Consider the following 23,124-nt stretch of genomic DNA (forward strand, 5'->3'; position numbering starts at 1 on the left):
GCACGGGGCTGTCACTCCCCAGCCGGCTGCTCGGCGGCCGAGCTCTGCTCCGGGCACCTCCGCGACGGGCTGAGGGCTGCCGGGCGGGCGGGGGTTCCCGTCCCTGTTCCCGTTCCCTTTCCCTTTCCCGTTCCCGTCCCTGTTCCCGTTCCCTTTCCCGTTCCCGTTCCCTTTCCCGTTCCCGTCCCTGTTCCCGTTCCCTTTCCCGTTCCCGTCCCTGTTCCCGTTCCCGTTCCCGTCCCTGTTCCCGTCCCCTTTCCCGTTCCCGTCCCTGTTCCCGTTCCCTTTCCCGTCCCCGTTCCCTTTCCCGTTCCCGTTCCCGTTCCCGTTCCCATTCCCGTTCCCGGCTCGCGGCCGCCCGCTCCGTCCCCTCCCCCGCTAGGCCCCGCGCGCGCGGGCTGCCGGCGGCGGCGGCGCGGGGCGCGTGCGCAGTGCGCGGGCCCCCGGCGGGCGGGCGGAGCCGAGCCGCGCCGAGCGGAGCCGAAGGGAGCGAGCATTGTGCGGGCGGGCGGACGGACCGACGGACGCCGCGAGTTGAGCGCCGGATTCCCCGCTGAGGCCGCCGCCGTCCCCTCAGCACCATGTCGGGTCGGTCGGTGCGGGCCGAGACCCGGAGCCGGGCGAAGGATGATATCAAACGGGTGATGGCGGCCATCGAGAAAGTGCGCAAATGGTGAGCGGGCCGCGCCGCGCCGCGCCGGAACCCCGCGCCCGCCCTCCCGCACCCCTTCCCCGCGCCCCCCGCGCTGTCCCCTCACGGGGCCGGAGCTCGCCGGGCGGCCGCGGGGGGCGGGGAGCCGGCGGCACCCAGAAGCCATTTCGCTCCGGCGAGTCACATGAAGGCGGCGGCGGCGGCGGCGGCGTGTGAGGGCGAGAGGCGGCTCCATTGTGCGGCCGAGCCCCCTCCCCGTCGACCCCCGCTGCTCCCCGCCGACCCCGGCCCCCCGCTCTGCCGCTCCCGGGCCGGGCCGGGCGGTGACGGGGCGGGCGGCGGGTCGGACCGGGCCGGGCTCCTCCCGCCGCCGTCCCCTACAAAGGGCGCCGAGGAGCGGGGCCTGGGGAGCTCCGGCGCAGGGTCTGTGTGGAAATAGTGCTCAAAGAAGTATCAAAACCCCCGCAAACCCACGTTAAAAATCCCCCTGTAAAGCTTCCGAGAGTTTATTTCTGCATTATTCCCTATTTATTTATTTATTTCACCTTTCAAGTTCCCGAGCTTTGCACGTAAGCGCAGCAAACCCGAGCGGGATCGTGTCCCACAAAACGCTCCGGTGGCCGTAAATCCCGAGCGAGCGGGTAGATGCCGCTGGAATTTGTTTTAAATGCTATAATTAAAGGTTGTACCCCGTGCGAAGCAGTTCTCTTTTGTTAGGCCTTAAACGTGTTTTGGCATTTTCCCGCTTTTGTCTTTTATTTTTAATCTGCTTTTGTTATTAAGATCGACATGAGGTGTTTGAACAATGCAGTAAAACAGACCCTGCGATGTTCCCCACGGGCGAGCCAGGGGTTTTGGATGGGATAAAGAGCAGTGCCAGTGTGATTCGAGAGCAGATCTCTTTCTTCCAGCAAGTTGACTGACTGTTCCGTAGTCTTTGTGCATGTATCTTGAAATACTTTCTTTAAACATTTGAAATCCAGGGGGAAATCCTTTGGGTTAATATTAATCTGCATAACTGGTAAAACAAGGGGATGCTTTTATTGCAGTTCACCGATAACGCTTTGCTTTCAGTAAAAGAAGAGTGAAACGTAGCCTGGAACGTGTTTGTTATCGGGGTGAAATGGGGTGGTTGTGTTTTAAACGGCCTTAAGCGCATGAATGGGCCCGTTGGTTCGAGCTGGACAAAGACTCGGGACGTGTGTCCAATAACGCAGGGCACGGGATGGGGCTTTCAGAGAATCCAGCCATTGTGTGGGGAGCGGAGCAGCCCCAGCACCGCGGTTGGGTTGGTTTCAGGAACTCTCTTCTACTCGGGTGGTGTTTTGAAGCGCTGTTTGCTGACTGGCGGCAGCTTTGAAGGGTCAGAACAATGTGTAGTGATGTGACAGGACTTTTGTTCAAGCGGGAGCATTGTTGGATGTGTGGGACTGTTTTGTCTGTAGGTATTTCATTCATGAGTGCAGCGTGCTTCCTTTGAAACCTAGCTTGTGGGTTTCAGAGAGGAGTAGAAGCTTGGCCATTCAACAAAGTGTCTGATTTATTTCTTCTCTCTTGGCAAGGGCTCTCTGCCATCGTGTCAGTTGCTATGGCTTCCTCTGTAAAACAGAAATCTCATGGTATAAATAGTTTTGTATGTTTTTACCCTCAATAGAGACAACTTGCTTTAAAGGGTTCCTATAGAGCCCTGCAATGTTTCTTTCGATTATTGTCAGAAGTATTCCTGTGGCTTTTTGTCTGTGTATGTCACAAGTGTTAACATAAACCATTTTCATAAAGGAATCCTAATTTGAAGGTGAAATTTGTGATTTCCCCCCCCACAGAGTCAAGTACATCAGGGAATTAGCAAGAGAGATTCTGTGTTCTGTGGTTTGAATGGTTTGGGAAGACTTGGGTTGTTCAGTTGAACTTTACACACTAGCAATTCCTGCATCTTCAGAAGAGCCACATAGGCAATTTCCAAGTGTGCAGTTGTATTTGCATAATAGGAGCAATTTGTTGCCATCCACAGCTCTGCTGTGGAAATGCAGCCGCTGAAGATTAAAATACCTTGTATCCAGCATCTCCTAGAACAGAGTTGTTGGAGACTTGCGTGTTCGCACCGTGAGGGTGAGTAGAGAGGCAGGTTGTGCTGTCAACTCTCCCGAGCAGGCAGTGGATCCGCTGCCCAAAGCTTTATTGATCTGTGAAGGTGTTCAGCAGCTTTGCTGTGCAATATTACTGAATGCCTCTGCTGCCACGTCCACGAACGTGCCTATTGGAAAGCAGTTTCCATCAGTGCGGGCTTTGTTCCTTAGAAAATTAGCATTCATTCTTAGACAGTGAGCCCTTTGATGCAGGTGCCCTATCTCTGTGTGTGTTTGTAGAGCTCCCAGCACTTCTGGTATTACTGGAACTTAGTAGTAAACAGTGGAGTTGTTAAGGTTTTTATCTTGAGATTAATGTAACCATATCTCTTTGTTTAAACCGGTCTCATGAATGAACATCTAGTTGAGAAAACATGCAGCACGTGTCTCACAGAAGACATGGTTGCGTTGTATTTGTGTGGCAGAAATGATGAAAGGCCATGGCTAAGAGGGTAGTTCTCCTTGGTTTTAAACAGGACTTAGAATTTTTCTCACAGTCTATTTAAAGAAGTTGTTTAAGATAAATTTACCTCATTGAATTGTGAAAGGTACGGGATTGGTTTTTGTTGTCAAAGATTGATGGGTATGTGTAGATTCTAAATGGGCTGGTTTAGAGAATGTACCAGGACCCACTGTGTGGCCTTGCCTTTGAATTGCAGTATCCATGCAGAAATCCTTTGACCTTCCTCTGACCTGACCTAGGGATAGTGACAGCACCTGGTGAAGCAGAGGTGAACGTGGACAGCTGGTGAAAGGACTTACAGAAAGTGCCAGGCATTTACTGTGGCAGGGAGTCAGCTGAAGAGCCGGACATGACTTGGGATGTAGCTTAAAACAAGGCCTGTTGTGTGGCAGGTAAGGGGCAAAGTCACCATGGGCAGTGTTACCCGGTAGCATGGGTGGGGATCGCTGGCTGTGGCTAGTTAGAGGAGGATTTCTAGACAGTGCTGCTGTAGCTTTTCTGTTCACTGTCTCCATTCAGACTTGCTAAAATATTTGTGTGTGGTATGTAATGCTCCGAGGTTGAGCTTCTGCAGGTTTTGCTGCTCGTGCTTCATTCTTAAAATAGGCTTTCACTCTGGGAAGTAGTTATGACGTGGAGCTTTTTAATACGATGTCTTTGGGAAAAGACTGTTCGCTGCTACCAGGTTGCCCCCCTGGTGTAGTCTTGCTGCACTGTCTGTGTTTGCCCTCCTGCTAAGATTGTAGTTCAAGCAGTGGCAGCTGAAGTAAAAATAAGTGTATGTGCAGGAACTGAAGTGCTGTAGTGGCCCCAAAAAGCTGTTATCGTCCTTGAATTGTGATACCTTTTCTTTCTGGCTCATTATTTCTTTTTGAGCCAGGATGTGCTCTCTGACTTCAGTGGAAGTTGGGTGTGTGTTAGAGTTTTGTCATGCAGAAGCCATGTTTCTCTCTACTGTAAGAAAAGGTGCTTGTTGCAATGTGGCACCTAGCAGAACTTGCTTAAAAACTCACTGGCCTGTGTAAGTGAAAGGGGTTCTCATAAGGCACCATATTTAAACTCGGAGAGAGGCTTCCTTAACCATTAGCCTTTGTTCATTCGTGCTACATGATATTTTCTTGTATTTGCATTATGGTTGAGAAACACCATGTGTATTAGTCACCAGACAAACTCGTACCTGGCAATAGGCGTGCTGTGAAGAGGAAGCCTATATTTCAAAGAAAAATCTTTTTTTTGTGCATCTGACAGCACTTTTTGTGTCTAATAATGGCATTTTCTTTTCCATTCCCCTTTCTCCTTTGCTTGATCCCACAGGGAGGTCATAATTCTGTGATTTTCACCAAACTCTGTTGCAATGCAAGTGAGTGTGATGTGATAAATTCAGCATTATGACGTCACTTCGTGATCATCAACAGAAGATGGGGTATGTGGGAGCAAATCCTTGTGTAAATCCAGATCACTGTGATAAAGGATAGTCATGGTAAAAGGCCAAACCGCTGTGAAAGCCTTTTCTTGGATGGTAATATATTGGCAGTAAAGGCTTTCTGTTTCTGTGCCATCAAATGTTTCTAAGTACTCATTGCTGCTGCAGAAGCTACCTTGACACTTCATGATGAAGTGTAATATACACTGTTGTGTTTGCTCACCGGTATATTACTTTCATGCATGGAATTTGATATTAATCTTTGGAGCTTTAGTGTTAATAAACATAAATACATTTAAGAGTCTTGGGCTATTTAGAATTGGGGATTGGGAATATATTTATGTAAGTTCTAGGATATTAGTATGCCTCAGGCATAAGCACTGAGGAAGTGTTGGTACTAATGCTTACCCTATGTATCCTTGGCTGTCCTTTAAATGCTGTGTAGATATGGTTCAGAATTTAAAAATGCTTTAACACAATTTCAGATCAATGTAAGGGTTTGTTGCATTGATTGGTTTCTGAATTTACTGTAACTAAAATAGTTAAGATCCTTTGCAGTGTGGAAGACTGAAAGAAAAAAAATACTATTGTATATATGTTAAGTGTTGCCATTTTCCAGTGTTGTAACTCCTGAGTCATTCATGGAGGAACAGGAGAGGTTTTGAAACAAGAAAAAAAAGTGTTTTTTTTTTTTTAAAGCTATGGAGTTTGTCAGCTAGATGTGGCCAGGTAAAGTTGATAATTGCCACACTGTTGGCCATATGAACACTCAGGCTGATGGGTTTCCATTAGCCACCTTTTCCAATCAACCTATACGACAGGGGACAGTGCAATAAAAAGTATTGCCTAGTGACTGCTTAACAAAGATGTAATGGAGTTACAAAGATGGAATTCTGGTCAGGGGCTTGGGATGAATGGGTTCAACAGCAGGTCCATTTTATAGACAGGAAACCAGGTGGAGAAACTCCTCAAGGTTTCACAGGAGTTGATTAATTCCTCATTCCTACTGCAGCATTTGGGCAGTGAGAATATTTTGTAGTTTGTGCAGCGTGCAGCAAACTCCTGTTATGGGCAGCAGCAGTAAAGCTCTGACTAATGAAGAAGAAAGCCCCTGATCAGCAGGTTGGGGTGGTGCCTGTGCACATAGGATAAAAATGAGTGTTCAGAGTAGAAGTGGTTTTGGGGGTTTGGGGTTGTTTTGAAATGGAAAGGCAGTCAAAATGACGGATAATAATCAAAGCTTTATTTGCACCAAAGGCCTTAAATCCTGAAGTTATTTTACCCTGTCGATCTTCAATGTCTGAAAGTCATCATACATCTTTGTTAACAAATTTGTGTTTGTGCTGCCAATGATTTGATTAAGTTTTAGGGGAGGTTGTCTTCTTTTTTCTTACTAATACTTTTATGGTCTTAAACCTTCAATACTGTAAATGCTGACACATGTAAAATATATGAATAATAGCAGTGTGATAATGGGTTTTCCTTTTAGCCATAAGTGTTTGGAGGACTCGGATGTTGGTGTACTTCCATCACAAGATATCCTTATTCCCAATGTTGTCTGAATTACTGTGTATTGAATTCCGTAAAAAAGTCCCTATAGCTGAGGATTATCAAAACTTAAAGTGGTACTTCAGAAGCTCAAAAGAATTAAAATGTCAGGGCTAACTTTAATACTAGAAGGAAAAAGTTACTAATATAGGTTTCCTCCTGTGTTCTACAGTCTGTCCAGTGAAGATGCTGTGTGAGGCTGCTTTGAGATGCTAACAGGTATCTTGAACTTTTGGTTTTCCAGTGCAGCATCTCTGAGTAATATTTTGCTGTAGGAAAAGACTAAAATCTTGATATTCTTTAAAAGCATTTATTCACCTCTCCCCACAACCAGAACAAAACCCCAGCTGGTTTTATTTCCATAATTTCAAAGGTTTTCCTAAGTAGAAATGAGTTTAGTTTGTCTTGTATCCTAAAAAATATATATAAATATATCATGATCATCTCTTCACAATTAAGTGTGCTCCCATTACTGACATGCACTCATCTCCACTGACATGCACTCATCTCCACAACACATCTAGCGGGAGAGCTCCAAATTAGTATAAAATTGGGTTTTGTCATGCTTCAGCCAGTTAGTGTATCCAAATGGATGTATCTAAACACACTGAGGAAAAGCTCTGCTCCAGGAAGAGCAGTGGGAAAGGAATGAATCTGCACTAATTTTGTACTTTAATTAAAACATCCTTGTGGACAGATCCAAAGCTTATCAAATTGTTATATATAACATATTTTGTTTTAAAACAGGAAAGTGTCTCCTCTAAAGGGAAAACAAGTAAGATTTGCTTTAGTAGCTAAAACAAATAGTGAGGAGGATGTTTATGGCATTTGTCCAATGTGGCTACTTTTTATTCTGGAAGCCCTTTCTAAAACTGGAGCTATCACATATATATATACACATATATATTTGGAGTCACATCCAGCTTCTCCCATCGTGCAGAGACCATTTTTTCTTCTTTTTTTAAGTCTGTAACTGAATTCCAAATCTATTCCTTAAATGTGTTTTTAAAAAAGAACATTTGAGATCTCATGCCAAATCAATTTCAGATGTTCCTGAATATTTAATGGAATTGGTCTTTGTTGTTAACTTTTAATTGATCCATTTGCAGAGCTCTATTAGAAACCCAGGAACCAGCAGTGGTAATCTGTGACCTGAAAACGGATCACAGAAACATGATGAAATTTCTCTGGCATTGTGGACTTTGTTTTGATAGCCTGATGTAAAAAGCTCATGGAATTCATCCCTGAACTAAGTGTTCAGCATCCTTTCCATCTCTGCACGCTGTGACCGTGTGCCCCCCCCTAACGCAGTGACACCCTCCAGCCAGATTTCCTCCACAATCTGTCAATGTCATGACTTCATGGCTGGCTGGCAGGGCTTAGCAGAGAGTGCCATGGGTTATGCTTTTCCCTCTCTGATAGCCTCAGCCTTTCCAAGAGAGCTGGGCTCTCCAGAGTCTGAATTCTGCATCACGGCACATATTGCTACCAATAATGCTGTTGGTTCCAAGGCTGGAATTTCAGAGCTGTCTGACAGGAGTGTTGAGTGAATGTTAAATTGCTAGCAGCAAATTTCTACCCAGAAATAAACCTCAGATGGTCAAAATGCATTTAGATTTCTAATACCATTGAACAGTTTCATGACAATCAAAACACACACTGGTCTGTCTAAAACCTCTTCTGCTCTCTAGAAACTTCAGTGAAAACTGTAGGCATTAAATCTGCATTTTTAGCAGCTGTTCTTCTTAACTGTATCTTTAATCCAGCTCTTATTACTGCTACTGCAGTTACTCACTTAGTCAAGTAACAGCCCTGAGAAATCTGGAGGTTAGCAGTGCTCTAACAAGTTTGTGAAATACAAAGAACAATTTGCACAATGCAGCCCTAAAGACGATGTAATAGAGATCATCCTCCTTAATAGCCTGCTTAAATCCTTGACAACTTGCAGTAGTAGATCACTTTCTTCTGAATCCAAAGTTTAACTTCTCCTGCATTGTAATTTTATAGGGAGAAGAAGTGGGTGACAGTTGGCGACACATCCCTAAGGATTTACAAATGGGTACCAGTAACAGAGCCTAAAGTCGATGATGTAAGTATCCTGCAGATGTCTTGCTTTTTTCAGGATGCAGACACTCATGTTCAGGGACAGTCAAAAGAAATAGACTCGCTGTTCTTTGAGCCTTAAAGCTAAGTCTGGTGTGGGTCTTGCAAGTGTTTGAATAGAAGAGCTGTAGGGAAACGCTGCTCTCTGCAGATGATGGCACAGTGGGTGGCAGTCTGCCTGCAGTCAGCTTGGATCAGGTCTCAGATAACTGTTAAACAGGCAGCTTGGAACTGATTTTTGAAACCTTTCTCTAACATAATAACTGGGAGGCAGGGAGGGGAGGCTGAGACAGAGATTACTTTTCTTTCTGTGTGATGCTTTAAAGGCAAGTAGCTGGTTTGGAACTGTGCAGAGGATGTTCATCTGTGCATCACTGCTGTTTTGCTCAAAAGTAGGTGCAAAGCACTGAAGTAAAGGTAGGAAAAATCCGGTGGGACTGAGAGCACTTTGTTATTAAGATGTCCATCCCAAGCAATACAGCAGACATGATCCTATTTGTAACATATGTTTTCTCTGGACATTTTGTCTATGCATCCTGTTTATGTTCTTAGTGTTCACTTTTCATGAGCCATGCTACAATCATGTAGCATAAAAATAAGTGTAAAAGTCAAAGTTGATAGGGTTTACAATTATATTTTTCCAAATGAATGTTGCTCTAATTTTATAAATTGAAATATCGTTATAGAGTGAAAACTAACCCATGGTACCACAGGAAATTAATGATACAATAGAAAATACATCCTAAGTTTGGTACTTGTTCCTTCGGCTGTCCTGTGCTTTTACTTTATTTGACATAAGAGATAAGACCTATCCAGAAGAAAACTAGTATGTTAAATGTGAAAAATTATGATTTTTCCAGCCAAGACAGAAATCTTGTTGTAGTCAAAGCAGAAATTCAAGACCTACTTTTGATTAGCACTTTTAAACAGAGTTTGTTTCTATACCTTTGGTTGTACCAGAGATTTCAGTGACTGTCAGAGTTGCGGTAGAGCCTCTTGTATTCTTCCAGTGTTCGAGCAGCATCTCTGTGGAGTAATCCCTTATGAACTGGGAAACCCTTCCTGGTTTCTGAAAGAAACTTGCTTGTTCTTTCTAGTTGTCAAATGTTTGGTCTTGATTTTATTATTTGTAATAAATAGGGGGGAAAAAGCTGTGCTATGTATGTGAGAGAGAGGTTTAGGATACTTAGGCTCACAGCTTCTGATAATTGTTTTCCCACAGGTAAGGTATGTGCATGATGGGTACTATGGAACTTTAAAATAAGGGTTCTAGTGAGTTTCTGGATGAATTTTCAAGGTGACTGGTACCTGAAGTCAGATTCTCTGTTAAGAAGAATGGGTTTATGTCACGGTCTCTCTATGCAGAGGTTAATTGTATGTTTTGAGCCATCGTCTTTAGGTTTAGGCTCCAGATTTGCTGAAATTGGGACACTTCTTCAAGACCAGCTACTTTAGCGTCCTGCAGCCACGTTCTGTTCAGTACAAGCAGAGGCCATTGGGCAGCTGCAGTTGTAGCAGGCTTGATGCTATAAGGCTTCTGACTTTTCGCTCTGGAAGTTCTCACAGTTAAAACAAGTGCATCTATTTTGAAAAGTAAATACCAGGTAGGAGTCATCTTGGTGGTTTAATTTTGCTATGGACATCCTTTTATATCTGATTTCATCCACCTGTGAGGAGCAGACACTACTTGCTTTTTACTAGAGTAGGAAAATGGGATTTTTTTTATACTTCATGTTTCAAATGGAAGTTGGCTTTGTGTTTAGGGAACACAGATTACATTATTTGCCCCCTCCTACATGTTGTTTTGGAGGCACTTTGAACTAGAATTAGCTAGGCTCTTTCCTCCTCCTAGTTTAGCAAGGCTGTTGTAGAGCCTCACACTTTGATGCCTAACCCTTTCTAAGAAAACTTTCCAGCTTAAATTGCTCACAGTCATTTTCAGTATTTCTCTTGTGGCAAGAGTGTCCTTTTCACCTTGGGAAACAAAGAAACAAAACCACTAAACCTCAGAGAGGTTGTGTCCTTCTGAACTTTCATTTTGCAAAGCTGAGGAAGTGCGTGTTCTTTCACGTCTGTTTCACGTATTAGGGAATAAATCTGGCTTCTCTGAAGTAAAAAGACAGTTTAAAAATGAGCCTAATAATCTGTTTAAAATAGAGGGAAAAGCCCGTCCAGATATCACTTGTTGAATTTCTTCTGCAGTCTTAGGCAGTATTTGACTGTGGTTTAGTTCCCTCCTTGGAGGACACTGTCTTTTCCGAACGGATGGGTTGCCGAGCGTTCTTCCTGGAGTCAGGCTTTGAGCTGTGCTCTCAGCAGGCGGGCAGGGTCCTGCAGAAGCAGTCGGTGCAGCTGGCTCCTTCTGCTGTGAGACTGATTACATCACCTCTTCATTGGAAATGCTGCATCCCTCAGCAGAGGCAGATTTCCCACGTGATGGATGCCACTGTCTCCTCCTTTGTTTTAGTGCTTGCAGTCCATACTGTTGTTGAGTCATGAGTATGTTGTGACCTACTGTTCACACAGGACTGTCTTGCTTACACGCTTTGTTTGAGGCCAGTCTGATTTTTCTTAACCCATCTGTTAGTTTTAATGAAGAAACAGCATTCGTTGTAGAGAAGGAGGTCTCTGAAGTGTTGGTCATTGAGATACAGGTAAAAAGCTGTCTCTATAGCATTAGTATTCCACATCTGTTATCATTTCTGTTGTGCATGCATGCATATTGTCTGGGTGTATTCTGCAAGCTTCCTGATGCGAAAAGGAGAGTGTATTGAGTTTTGTAGTGGTGTGTTATGCATAAGCCATACAGTGAGCAGAGCTACAAGCTCAGGACACAAGTATTAGCACTGCCTCTCATCAGGAGTGTTCTTTCTTTCTGGTGTAGCAGAGGTTCTCTTGGCCTTGCTTTTGGAGCTCTTTTGCCTGAGTACAAAGTTATCAGCCAGCACTTGCCAGGTTCTCCAGCTCAGTTGGAGCAGGCCATTTAATCATCATACCTCAGATCCTCTGTTTGTAGAATGAGGGGTATTACTGGTAACTTTTGTACTTTTAACAAAAATTGTGCAGCTGTTTGAAGAGGAAAGACTTAGAATCATTTAGGTTGGAAAAGACCTTAAAGATCACATTTAAGTGGTAACTGTGACTATAATTTATATATAAAAACCTGTTTATTTTAGTGTTTTGTGTCATGAATTAGAAAACCAGCCCTGCAGTTACTGAGACTAATACATTATTGATAATGTCAGTTATTACGCTGGCTTTATTTCTCACTTGGAATTGTGAGATACAGAAGTAATGAGTGGAAAGGGTGTTCTATTGCAACATGGATTTCTCTGCATGGTAGTAGTCTAATTTGGTTGTGATGCCCTTTGTTTTTCAGAAAAATAAGAATAAGAAAAAAGGCAAAGATGAAAAATGTGGCTCTGAAGTGACCACTCCAGAGAACAGCTCCTCCCCAGGGATGATGGACATGCATGGTGAGTGGGAGAAGGGCAGCCCCTATTACACAGCTATGACAGTATAAGGCAACAGTGTCAGATTCTCTGTTGCTCAGATGTGTGGATGGCATGGTTGAGTCAGTGAAAACAGCATCAGATACTCATTTGGTACCTTGGAACTCTCTTCTGTGGATATACTCACAGTTGTTTAAACACTATTTTTATTTGAGCTGTGTGTGGGGAAAAAAAATTGTTAGTGGAGCTAAACCCAGAGTATCTACCATTCAAAATACTATGCTTGTGTGAAGTAGTAACTCTTGGGTTTGCTGCTTGAAGAACCAAAAGACCCCCAAAGCCTCAGTGGCACTTACTATAATTTGTGCAGGTTATGTAGGTGATTCAGGTCAAAAGAATTCTGCAAGAGCCAAGAAAGTGAAGTCTGGTTCTGAGCTGTATTCTTCCTGCTTCAGGTTGAGGAGATCACTGGGTTAAGAAAGCACTGGGCTTTTTGCTTGATAGTCAGGCACTATTAGGTCAGCTTTTTGAAGTGTGAACTGAGTGTTTACCTGGTGTTTAGGACAGAGGAGCTTGCCCAGCTCAGCTCTGTTTCAGTTTTTACCTTCTAGGTGTTTGGACAACAGTTCTGGCTGAGAATGCCATATTTGAGCTGATGAGAGGGGTTCACTTTTTAGTGGTTGTAAATTTTTCATTTCACTTTTATTTGCATTTGTATTGCCCCCTGGTTGGTTTTTGCAGTGTTCACAGCAAGTGTGCTCTTGCAGCTAAAGGATTGAGCAGGATGTTCACAGATCTGGTTAATTTTTCATGTTTCAAACTTCATAGCTTTTGCCTTAGTCAGATCATTTCATTTTCTGATGTCTTGTCTCTCCCATCCATGATGTGAATATACTGCTTGCTTTTCTATAGTTTATCATTTGTGGGTTTAAGCCACACTGTACAATTTCATTATAAACTGACACTGATCTGACTTCATGCTGCTCTGAAAAGGGATGGTCTCATCACGAGTTACGCGTTCCTGGAGTCCTTTGGATGTAATGATTGTCCAGATGCAGAGGGAATGGGATTAACTTGCATGCTGGTGATTTAACTAACAATGTTTTGCTGGGTTAGTTTTCTTTGGGGAGCAGGAAATTCCCTCTTCGGTTATCCATGGTTGTTAATCTGTTTTAAAGATTACAGGCAGTTGCACGCCACTGCTATCCATGAAATATTAGCCGAGATCTGTAAACCACTGTCACTGCCTTTCTCAGGAAGAGGATGCAGGCAGAGTATTTCCTGTTAACTACACAGGCAGTCTGTGCTGCATAAAGTTACTGTGATCCAAGATTTTGGACAATTACCACGTGGAAACTATTGATATTGGGACTGGATGTTACATTTTGACTTTGGGGTTTTGTTGGGTTTGTAGCTGTTGGGTTTGGTTTTTTACCTTCAAGGGACAACTGGAAAACTGCTCATCTGAACCTTGTAGTAATGAGTGTTTGTAAACTGCAGCATGAAGACTTTACTGGCCCTGTGTTATATGAGCTATAAAATGAGACTGTTGCGTCTCGTGATCTGTTTTACTCATACTGTGAAGTTTTGGGTTCTTTTGGACAAGATCTGAGTAAAACACTCTCGTTTTTAGTGTATAAAATTAGCAAGAGCACTTTGAAGTTCTCTGATTTTTGATAACTGCTAGAAAACTCCTGTCTTGCAGCATAAGATGAAAGAGCAAAGATAGTGGTAATGTGGGAAAAAGTTAGATGTAGTGTTAGTCTAAATGCTTGGACTGCATCCCCAACAAGCTAAGACTGTATCCTGTGTTATCAGGGAATAAATATGGAAGAATTCAGGGGTGCTTTTTATCTTGTCAAATGAGACATTCTTGGTTTTAACTCATTTGTTAACAGATGACAACAGCAACCAGAGTTCAATAGCTGATGCTTCTCCAATAAAACAAGAAAACAGTAGTAATTCAAGTCCAGCACCAGAACAGAACTTGGCAACACAAGCAGACGGCACTGAAGTCAAGTCTGATGAAACTCAGGCAGAAGCAAAGGAGCAGCCTGGTTCAGAAGGTAAGCTGAAAAGACCACCTTCCAAGCCAAACAACAACCGTTGTCCTTTAGTGTATCATTTACTTGCTTATCCATTTTAAAAACGGAATAATAACAATTTGAAAGATGGTTTCTGAATTCTCAGTGATGTCAAAATAGGTTTTAATCTCTCTGGTTTACTGGTGATGCTGTTATACAGATGGAAGGGTGAGATTGACATCAGGGTCTTTTGAGAGAGGAAACAAACAACATACTTGGTTCATTGTTGTCATAATCTCAGTCTTGAAAGAGGAAATACAATAATCTTTGAAATGGCTGCTCCTGTAATCACACGAATCTGAGGAACTATTACTTCTGTAGATCTGTGAATGTTCATTATGTAGTGTGACAGTAAAATAGAGGTGAGATACTTTGAAATGACTCTTTTAATTGTGTAAACTCGAATGTAATTGCTTTTAACCCTGCTAATTATTTATTCAAAAGTTAGCTCTGAATCATGTCCTAATTTTCTAAAAGCATTACAAGATTGTTCTGCTGTTGTGCACAGATTAAAAATACATGTGGGTTAAGAGATTGTTCTGAACCTCACTCTTCAAATGGTATTTTGGGTAATTGGAACATGCTCTGTATTTATGTTCTTGGGAAGATAACTTTCTTCATCCTATTATAACAGATAAAAGATGTCCTTAACATCATTCTAATGATTTGGTTGCAGAATTCTCCCCATAGCAAAGCAATTAAATGATGCCCTCCTGATTTAGTTCTTAGCTCAGTAGAGCCAGTAACCAATTTAAATTTAGAGCTTTTATCTCAGTGGTAGCAGGGGATGGGTTAAGAGTGTTCAGTGTTGTCATTGCTAATTGGGGTTAAAATCTGACAACTGGAGTTGTAGTAAATCAAAACACCATATCCTGCAAATGAAAACTCACGGAGCAGATTTGGGCACGTAAACAGAAAGGATTTTCTCCTAGGTCTAATATTGCCTGAACGTGCCCGTGTGAAGTTGTTACATGGCACGCGTACTCTCCTGACTAAATTTAGGTCTGGGAAAATCACAGCAAGGTCTGGATTAGTTCCAGCACCAGTTACTGTAGAATGAAAGGGAGAAGTAATGGAAGAAAACCCTTGTTATTGAGGCGGGCTTTTTTCTATTGGTCATACAGCGTGTTTAAAAAAATACTAAATAATGACTTACCTACCAAGGTGTTAATCAAACCCTTAGGGTTGTGTAATTGTTCAACTGAATAGGGCTTATGATCTTGTACATCTATCTCATGTTACTACACTGAAATTAGGGAGGTCCCTTAAAGCTACGAGACAGTTTTGAGGGGTCAGAAATGCCTAATGTGGGCTTCTTAAAGAAAACAAGTGCATTCAGATCATTTTGCTGTGTACACAAGTCATTGCAAGCATCAGAATTGCTCAGGGCTTGGCAGTTTAAAATCTGGATACCCCTGCCCAAAGGTCAGCAGCAGACTGAGTGGTAGTTGTCTGTAGCAACTGGAAGAGAACAGGGCAGCTCTGAGCTGTCTGTTGTGGAAGCTGCTCTAGGTGTGTGTTTGTCACAAGCAGATGGGCCCATCACAGGGTGCTCTTTAGCTCAAGTTGCAACGTGTACTGAGATGTGCACAGCAGAAACTGGAATTCCTTCTGACCCTTGGGTCTTGTTTCTTCATCAGTATGAACATGCTTTTCTGGTGAGACATGGAAAGGAAGATGGTTCTGTCCGAGTTTGCTGTATGTGATCTTTGAGACTACTCAGCTCTTTATCTTGAATTCAGTCAGAGGAACTCAAGGAAATGCTTATGATGCTTTTCATACAGTACACCACAAAAATATCCATTGGTTGCTGGTTAATGCATCTTCATTAACCAGTGTTGTCCAAGTAAATTTGATCTTGCATTTCTCTTCATCTAGAATGAATTGATATATTTTTTGGGTTAGGGACTTCATGAAACGTGACTCCATGCCTACTTCTGAGTATTGAAAAGGATTTTTAAATGAGGTAAAGGAAAGCATGGGTTCAGTCCTTACAGTGTTCTTGGTGTGGGTACTGAAGGAAACAAAACTGACCTCTTACAGTCAAAGGGGTTTGGGTTTGGGTGGTGGTTTTGTTTGTCTCTGCTTCTGGACATCCAGTGTCAGAACTTCCTGGGATCTGTAGACATCTGAAGTGCTGGTGTCTTCTTCAAGTGAATGGGTGCTTCAACTCTTTAAGTCTTGCTTTGAGAGAGAAAGTTGCAAACAAACAAAGGCCAAAGAAGCAAACAACAAATTAAAACCCCAACCAAACAACAAACAAGCAGGGAAACTGGAAGCAGGGAAGAGCTGTAACAAGCTGGAAGACTCCACAAGCATGCACCTGAATTAAAAACTCTACAACCTTAGTGGTTAAGCTGGTTACATTCCTAAAGTTCATCTTAAAAGCAGTATCAAGAAGAAAGTGGATTGCAAATACATGTCTGAATTTCGATTCAGGTAATAATTCTCTCTCCTTAGCAATGCAGTTTTAGATCCATTCATTATCACCGCTCAGCCCTTTTTGTAGCTGCCCTTCTGGTTTGAAGCAAGTTGCTGTCAAGTGGGCAGCCCCTTTGCAAAGTTGATGTTGAAACTTGTTTGCGAATAGCATTGACATGATTCTCTGTTAGCGGGTGTGCGGGAGCTTAGCTCCCTCTAGGGACTGAGCCCAGCAGTTGTGTGTTGCCAACATCGTTAATGTTTTACATGTGGGGGAAATGTATGGGTTTGGAGTGTTAGAATTGAGAAGATACCCTAAAAACTCCTGCTGAATGCTTAAATTTATTTGCTGAAAATTATTTCTTGTCATTTCAGATACCTCTGATGAACAGAATTCACAGTCTTCAGTGGAAAATTCCATGAATAGTTCAGAGAAAGCAGAAATCCAGTCCTCTGGAGAAAATGATATAATTACAGAGGCATCTAAAAACTCTCAGGTAACTTTCAGCACAAAAGCCCGGTTACTGGGAATTTGGAAAGGAGTATTTTTACTAAACAGCAAATGTAAGGAGGCCAGTTCTATATTTAGACTCATTTCCAAAGGTGAGGAGTGGAGTCGTGGGGTATTCCATGGCCATGTATCTGGTTTTGTGGCTCACTGGACTGGCTTCTTGCATTTCACATGGTTTGAACAGTAAGACTGGATTGGTCTGGTTTACTTTTCACTTTCCTAAACCAGGCTGTGTTACTTTTGTAAGGGAATATTAAAACTTAATGGTAATAAATGGCTTGGACCTAACCTATTGGACAGGCCCTTCCGAGGGCCAGTCAGAAGTAAAATACCTTCTACAAAGTTGAATGCATATAGCAGTCAGGGAAGTTAATTTTGGTGGGTAAGATGTTTGGATGTTCTCTCACTGCTCTGCTGGAAAACGGTGGGTGGGAGGAAGAAGTTACCCTGGGCTTATCCTGCTCACACTGAGACCCTCAGGCAAAGCACTGCTCAGTCCACTGGTTTCCCTTGGGGACGGGTGGTTTGTTTCAGTGCACTCCTCACACCTTCCAAACCTTGCGTGTTCTGTCCTGTAAAGATTGTTTTGGCTGCAGCAGGAGAAAACCCATGTGCGCTTGGTGCAGGTTGTGCTCGAGCGTGGAGCTGAGGGAAGGCCGGGTATAACCATGCATCAAGGCTGTTGCTTGGAATACTCACTGTGGTTTTTAGCCTGGAACTAGAATTTTGCCCTTTGTCTGTAGACGACAAGAAGTGTAAAGATGTTTGAGGTAAGATGTAAATAGAGGAGTGGCTTCAGGAAGCAAATGCACTTGGTCATGTCATTTCTCGCATCCAGGGATGCTTTGTGCTTTACAAATGCCACACCAGGGATTTGTTCTTGCTTTTTGTTTGCTTTGTGGTGCCTGAAATTCAGTGCAATGATAACACGGTTGTTTTTCTTTTCCCCCTCCTTAAGGACTCTGAAGGAGTGCCACCTTCTAAAAAGATGAAAGTAGAGGCTTCCCAACAAAATGTTGAAGAGATTTAGACTATAGATTTTTCTGGTCAGTTTTTATGTAAGGTACATCAGTGGGCTTAATTCTAGAACAACCTTACTTAAGCATCTTCTCTTGGATGAGGACAGAACTCCTAACTTTTCAAGTTACCAAGCAAAAATCCAAGAAAGCCTAACAAAGGTTTAACTTCTCAGACACTGAAAACTTTCTTCCTGTGAAACAAACGTTGAGAACTTTTAAGTTACTGTCTCTGAAATGGTTGGAGTAAACAACTCAGGAGGGGTCTACGCACTGTTTCTAAAGTCAAAATTACAATTATGTTGCTGCTGTATTATTTTTTTTGTGTGTTTTTCATTTCTCTATTTAACAATGTAAGATATTTAAGGATGGTACAGGTCAGGTATTAGCTTTCATGTGAAGTTCATTGTTCTGGCGTGACGTCTGCTTTTGTTTTGTGCCTTGTGTTCTGAAAACAGTGCTAACTTTTAAAGAAGTTGTTTTGCAACTGTCTCCTTTGCAAAGTGGCCTATGTTTGTATAACGCCATAGAGTGAGGCTTGTTTCTCTTTTCTTTTCCTTTTCTGTTTGGGGTTTTTGTTTTGTTGTTAATTTTTAAATCCCTGGTGCTTCAATTTTTAATACAGGTCAGGAAGCCATTTTCACTCTTGGAGTCCAAGGAGAAAAAGGAGCTTGATATTTTATGTTAGCAGCTATAGTGGAGATCTTTTATGAATGCATGGCATTCGCAACTGTAAATTTGGTCTTCTAAGTACTTAACTTCATCAGAAGTTAACATGATCTGTTTACCATTTATAGTCCAGATCTGAATATATACTATAACACAGCAGTTAAAATACTTAAGTATTAGGTCCAGATCTCTGTACTGGGTACAACTTGCTTTACAGAAAACTTCCACTATGTATATAAATAGGATCAAAGGGATTAATGCACAGTGAATTTATTTTCAATTGGTCTTTTTTGATATCATGTTTTCACTGAACTGGATTTCACTGTACTGTTTCTGTATGAGATGTTTACTTCTATGTTCCAGGTTAATACTGTGTTCGGGGGTTCCTTTTTCCTTTCAGCAAGTCTTGTAAATAAGCCTTGTTGTTTCCATAGTCCCTACATCACTGTTAGGTTCTTCCTAACATTGGAAAAGGTTTCTCCTTTTCCAATGATGCTGAAGCGTGCTAATGTGAAACACTATGGACAGGCACGAAGCATGTGCAGCTCCCTTCCAGTTGGTGGCATGCAGAGGTGCAAAACCGTCTGCATCAGGGCACAGGGGCCTGGTCTTACAGTGGGCTTTGTGCTTCCAGGGTGAGCTTCCAGTTAGAAATACCCGGTGTTGGTGGGAACCGCTTATTTCTTCCTTCAGTGCACGCACATGCATGTACATACAGATGGATGTACACACGTGTCACTGCATCAGGCCCTGAGTCTGTCTTCACTTTGTGTGGGAGATGGAACTTGTCGTTTAAAATATGATCTCACAGCTATGAAAACGGTTTATAGTTTGTAAGCTAAGAACTGTAAATACTTTTTTAAATGGGGAGGGGAAAACCAACATTGCTTCCAGTTGATACACTTTGAGGATTAGCTCTTCATTAAGCTTATTTAGTTCTGGGTTCTCCAATAGTGAAAATGGCTTGTACTTAGACTACTGTTGCTTTTGCAATTACCACTTTATTATGAGAAACAATAAGGGAATGGGGGGAGGGAATAGAAGGAGGGTGGAGCGGGGAGCCAATACTGACCTTCCATAGGATGTTTGTAGGATTGAACGCCAAATAACGTCTGACACTCAGTTCCAGAACTCTTCCTTTATGTTGAAATAAAACCTTTTGGATTTTAACTGAATAAAAATTGGATTGCAAATCATTCATGAAAACAGTGTGCTCCCTAATAAGTTTTTGGGATTTCTGGTCTGATCATGAAGTCCATTCTGAAAATAAGGAAATGAGGAGCCAAAAAAACCCACAACCCCTATATTTGCACAATATATGCAATGAAACGGTAGAATTCTCTCTTGAATTGTGTGTATGCCTAAAATGTGGATAACTGGTCAATGACGATTGATTTGTATGTATATTGCATTCAGATTTAAGTGATATTTTGTGAGAAGTTCTATTGATATATTAAATGGGCAAATCTAGAAAGATTCAAACGTAAGAATATTTTTGCTTTGCTAACTTCCTGTTGTTTTTAATGCTAAAACAAGACGAGTCTGATGCCACCTCTGACACTAGTCATGTTTACTAACCCCGGTCTTCAGGTGCATCGCAGCAAGTTTTTAACTTTAATTTTGTAGACGTTTCCAAGGGAGTAAATAGACTTTTCATTTAGAAACTAATTCCTGTACTTTAGGAAGAAATAAAATATATAAATAGCACTAAAAATACCTCAAAATTTTTCATTAGATAGAAGCATTTATTGGCATTATTGACATCAACAGGTTTAATTATCAATTTCCTTTTCTCTCCTGTGGCTTCTGCTCAGAACTGTTCGTTGTTCTGTGGCTTACAAGACAAGGCATCATAACCATATTTATTCCTAGAGGCTTTATTTCTGAAGTAGTAATGGTTTATTTACAGCTTATACAGAATACATTCAGAACTGTTCTTTCTTTTTTTAAACCAGAGATTCTAGTGACAACAGACAACTGAACAAGCAGATAGATTTGGGTTCCTTAGACCCGTTATTGTCAGTCTCTAAAGGAGGAGACTTTGACATTATCTGGTATGAAGAAATCCAAAATAGTGTCTAAGACTGTTATTAGTCTTTTTTTGAAGTGCCTGATAACATTTATGGGCCAACGGATGTGATTAAACACATTTTAATGCCAGAAAGTACAGATGGGACCAAACCAGAACATCAAATTCAAATCAACCTAGGGTTTGAAGCCAGATTTAAATCCAGCTTCTTTTTGGTTTGGACCTATCTCTACCAGAAACTGGGTTTATGAACTCACTGTAAAAGGGTTTATTGAAAGCATTGAGACGTGGAGCAGAAGGAGAGATGTAATTTTCTTCAAGCTGACTGAAAGTTCTCATACAGCTGACGTTTTAGAAATAGTGCAAATATCAAGAAGTGCTTCCTTGCTACAATGCTGAATGTTGGAGCTTCAGTTACAAATAAATACAAAAGTAAAAAAAAAAAAAAAAAGAGGAAAAAAAAGGAAATAAAAAATAAAAGACAAAAAAAGAAACTCGAAGCAAGTGAATTAGCTGAGTCTGTGGAACACGTGGGAAGGCCTTCTGAATAAGCGATTTACTCAGCCAAACATTTTATAGCAGAACTATTCCTTGGAATTTTTATGCTTGGGAAAGTAGTTGTTAAACATTCCAAAAAGTGCTGGCACTTAACAAAACAACAAAAAAAAAATCAACAAGGCAGTCTAAAATACTGGTTTTGGGTGGCTCTCTTCATACATCAAACATTGTCATGTTTTGGAATGTTCTTTCTATCTAAGGGCCTGTTAGAAGGTGTAAAGATTTTTGTTTTCTTCAATACCTAATCGTTTTCCATCTTATGATTTGTGTGTGTGTGTGTTGTACAGCAGTATAATTTTTCACTTATTTATTCCATCGGTAGTTATGGTTTGTACAATGTACAATGGTTTCATTTCAGAAATAAAATAAAAAAATCACAACATGAACAACTGTGTGAAGAACTTTTATCACAAAACTGAAGCTCAGTTTGGGTTTTCTTTTAAAATTCACAATAAATGTCTGGTTTTCGAAGTTGTATTTTTAAACGTGCATTCTGTGGTGGGGTCTCATTTGGTATGTTTCACCTTTGAGTAGACTAAAGACCTGAGAGGGGTGGGGATAGTTTGCTGTAGCAAATAAATATGGCCAATGTAATTACAGCAACCTGCAGGATAACTTGGTCATTTAAGGTGCTAACGTGCTGTGGCAACTGAAATTGGAGTGAGGAGAGCACAGTGTGGAAACATGCTTCAGTTTGGAAACATGCTCAAAGTCTGATGCTGGCAAGGGTAAAACTCCTGGAGAGTTTTGGAAAGATTCTTTACGTTCAAGAGGGATATAAATATCCAGTTTATTTTTAGTGTTTGATGTGCTCTGTCCCAAAGTAGCCTGTGGTTTCACAGACAGCTGAACTGGGCTGCTGGCTCACCCCTACCAGAAGGGTGAGCCACAGCGAGCTTGCCTGCTCCCAGCTTGGTTTTGTTGCCTCCCTTGCATTCTACTGGGTGCTCATAGCATCCTCTCCTCAACCACTTGAATTTGTTAACCTGGGGAGAAAACTGCTCATTTTAGGGTTTTTTTTTTTTTCTTCTCTGGATTATTAGATTAAATCAGCAAGCTTATATAAAGGAATTGTACATAGGGGGAACTGGAGAGAGAGAAAAGAACAGGTAGAAACAAGGATGTAATTGAAGATGGGTCCCAGAAGTAAAGGCCTCTGACCAGGTAAGGCTTGTGCTGGTAAAGGGTGAAGGAGCAAGCAAGAGCATAGCCTCTGAGCAGGGCATGGCTCTGGAGGCTGGCCCTGTGGTTTGCCCAGGAGCAGGATGGGCAGAGGAGCCAGCGGGGTGGTGAGGGATGGCTGCACTCCAGTGCCTGCAATCAGCCCCACAGCCAGGCTGTGAGTAAGATCCCTTCAGCTCTTGTGCCTCATCAGAATGGGAATGCTTATCTTCCTGTCTGTAGATCTAGGAGGGTAATCTCTTACCACTAAGTGTTGTGGAGTACACTCTGTGTGTACTTTTAAACAGCTTGACTCTGTTCAGTGTGTTACAGCTGAATTCTAAGCCAGTAAATAGCTGTCTCCTCCTGTGCTAAAAGCCTGTGCTGTTGAAGGAACATCAGAAGATGGTGGCCTGTGTTTCACCTTGCACTGCAGATTGCTGAAAAGAAACAGTTAAGAAAGGCAACATACTTAAATGATGCTCCTGTGGTTCCTTGGTGTTTCCCTCTCCCTCTTGGAATTACTGTGGAGGAGGAGAGAATAGCTGGGAGCCTTGACCTGTTGCTGATCACCTTAACGCTGCTCCTAAAAAGGCAATCCAGGAGGTCTGTCTCGAAAAGAACTGGATTTATTTTGAGGAATGCTGCTTTCCGTGCACCTGCAGTATTTACACCGAGGAAGCTAGAGGAGAAAACCCTGAACTGCATCAAATCTTTGAGCTTAACACTGCTACCCCTGTTCTAAATGATGGGTTGGTGTACTGCTAACTGCTTAGAAAAATGCATTGCTACCTACTGACTTTATTTCAACAAGTCACCCCCCTTTTCATACAGGAAGAAGCAAGTGTGGCTTGCATACAATTTTGTGAGGTAGATGGATAGTCTGATGTCATGGAAGTTCTATATCC

General features: G+C 42.1%; 1 protein-coding gene across 5 annotated transcripts; it reads left to right on the plus strand.

Moving 5' to 3' along the window:
• Window positions 1-425: 425 nt before the first annotated feature.
• Window positions 426-19,346, plus strand: BCL7A (BAF chromatin remodeling complex subunit BCL7A). 5 transcript variants are annotated; one of them, XM_061466310.1, is made up of 7 exons: window positions 466-673; window positions 4,556-4,664; window positions 8,220-8,301; window positions 11,695-11,791; window positions 13,666-13,833; window positions 16,648-16,769; window positions 17,742-19,346. In XM_061466310.1, exons 2-7 carry the CDS (start codon window positions 4,630-4,632, stop codon window positions 17,811-17,813), a joined length of 576 nt encoding a protein of 191 aa, XP_061322294.1. In that variant the 5' UTR covers window positions 466-673; window positions 4,556-4,629; the 3' UTR covers window positions 17,814-19,346. The 5 variants fall into 5 exon arrangements, with proteins under 5 accessions (XP_061322290.1, XP_061322292.1, XP_061322293.1 ...); XM_061466308.1 differs by lacking the exon at window positions 4,556-4,664 and having other exon boundaries at window positions 427-673; XM_061466307.1 differs by having other exon boundaries at window positions 455-673; window positions 16,648-19,346.
• Window positions 19,347-23,124: the final 3,778 nt, after the last annotated feature.

The sequence above is a fragment of the Pezoporus flaviventris genome, unplaced genomic scaffold (genome assembly GCF_033815535.1).
Source record: "Pezoporus flaviventris isolate CSIRO_AGI_PZ_B2104156 unplaced genomic scaffold, CSIRO_AGI_Pfla_v1 ptg000041l, whole genome shotgun sequence".
Lineage (NCBI taxonomy): Eukaryota > Metazoa > Chordata > Aves > Psittaciformes > Psittacidae > Pezoporus > Pezoporus flaviventris.

What these genes read in the sequence shown, in the direction of transcription:
- BCL7A (XM_061466306.1), top strand. Translation starts at nt 582, where the DNA reads ATGTCGGGTCGGTCGGTGCGGGCCGAGACCCGGAGCCGGGCGAAGGAT. An exon ending in ATCGAGAAAGTGCGCAAATG is followed by an intron (nt 674 to 8,219) that starts GTGAGCGGGCCG and finishes GTAATTTTATAG; the next exon opens with GGAGAAGAAGTGGGTGACAG. An exon ending in CAGAGCCTAAAGTCGATGAT is followed by an intron (nt 8,302 to 11,694) that starts GTAAGTATCCTG and finishes TTTGTTTTTCAG; the next exon opens with AAAAATAAGAATAAGAAAAA.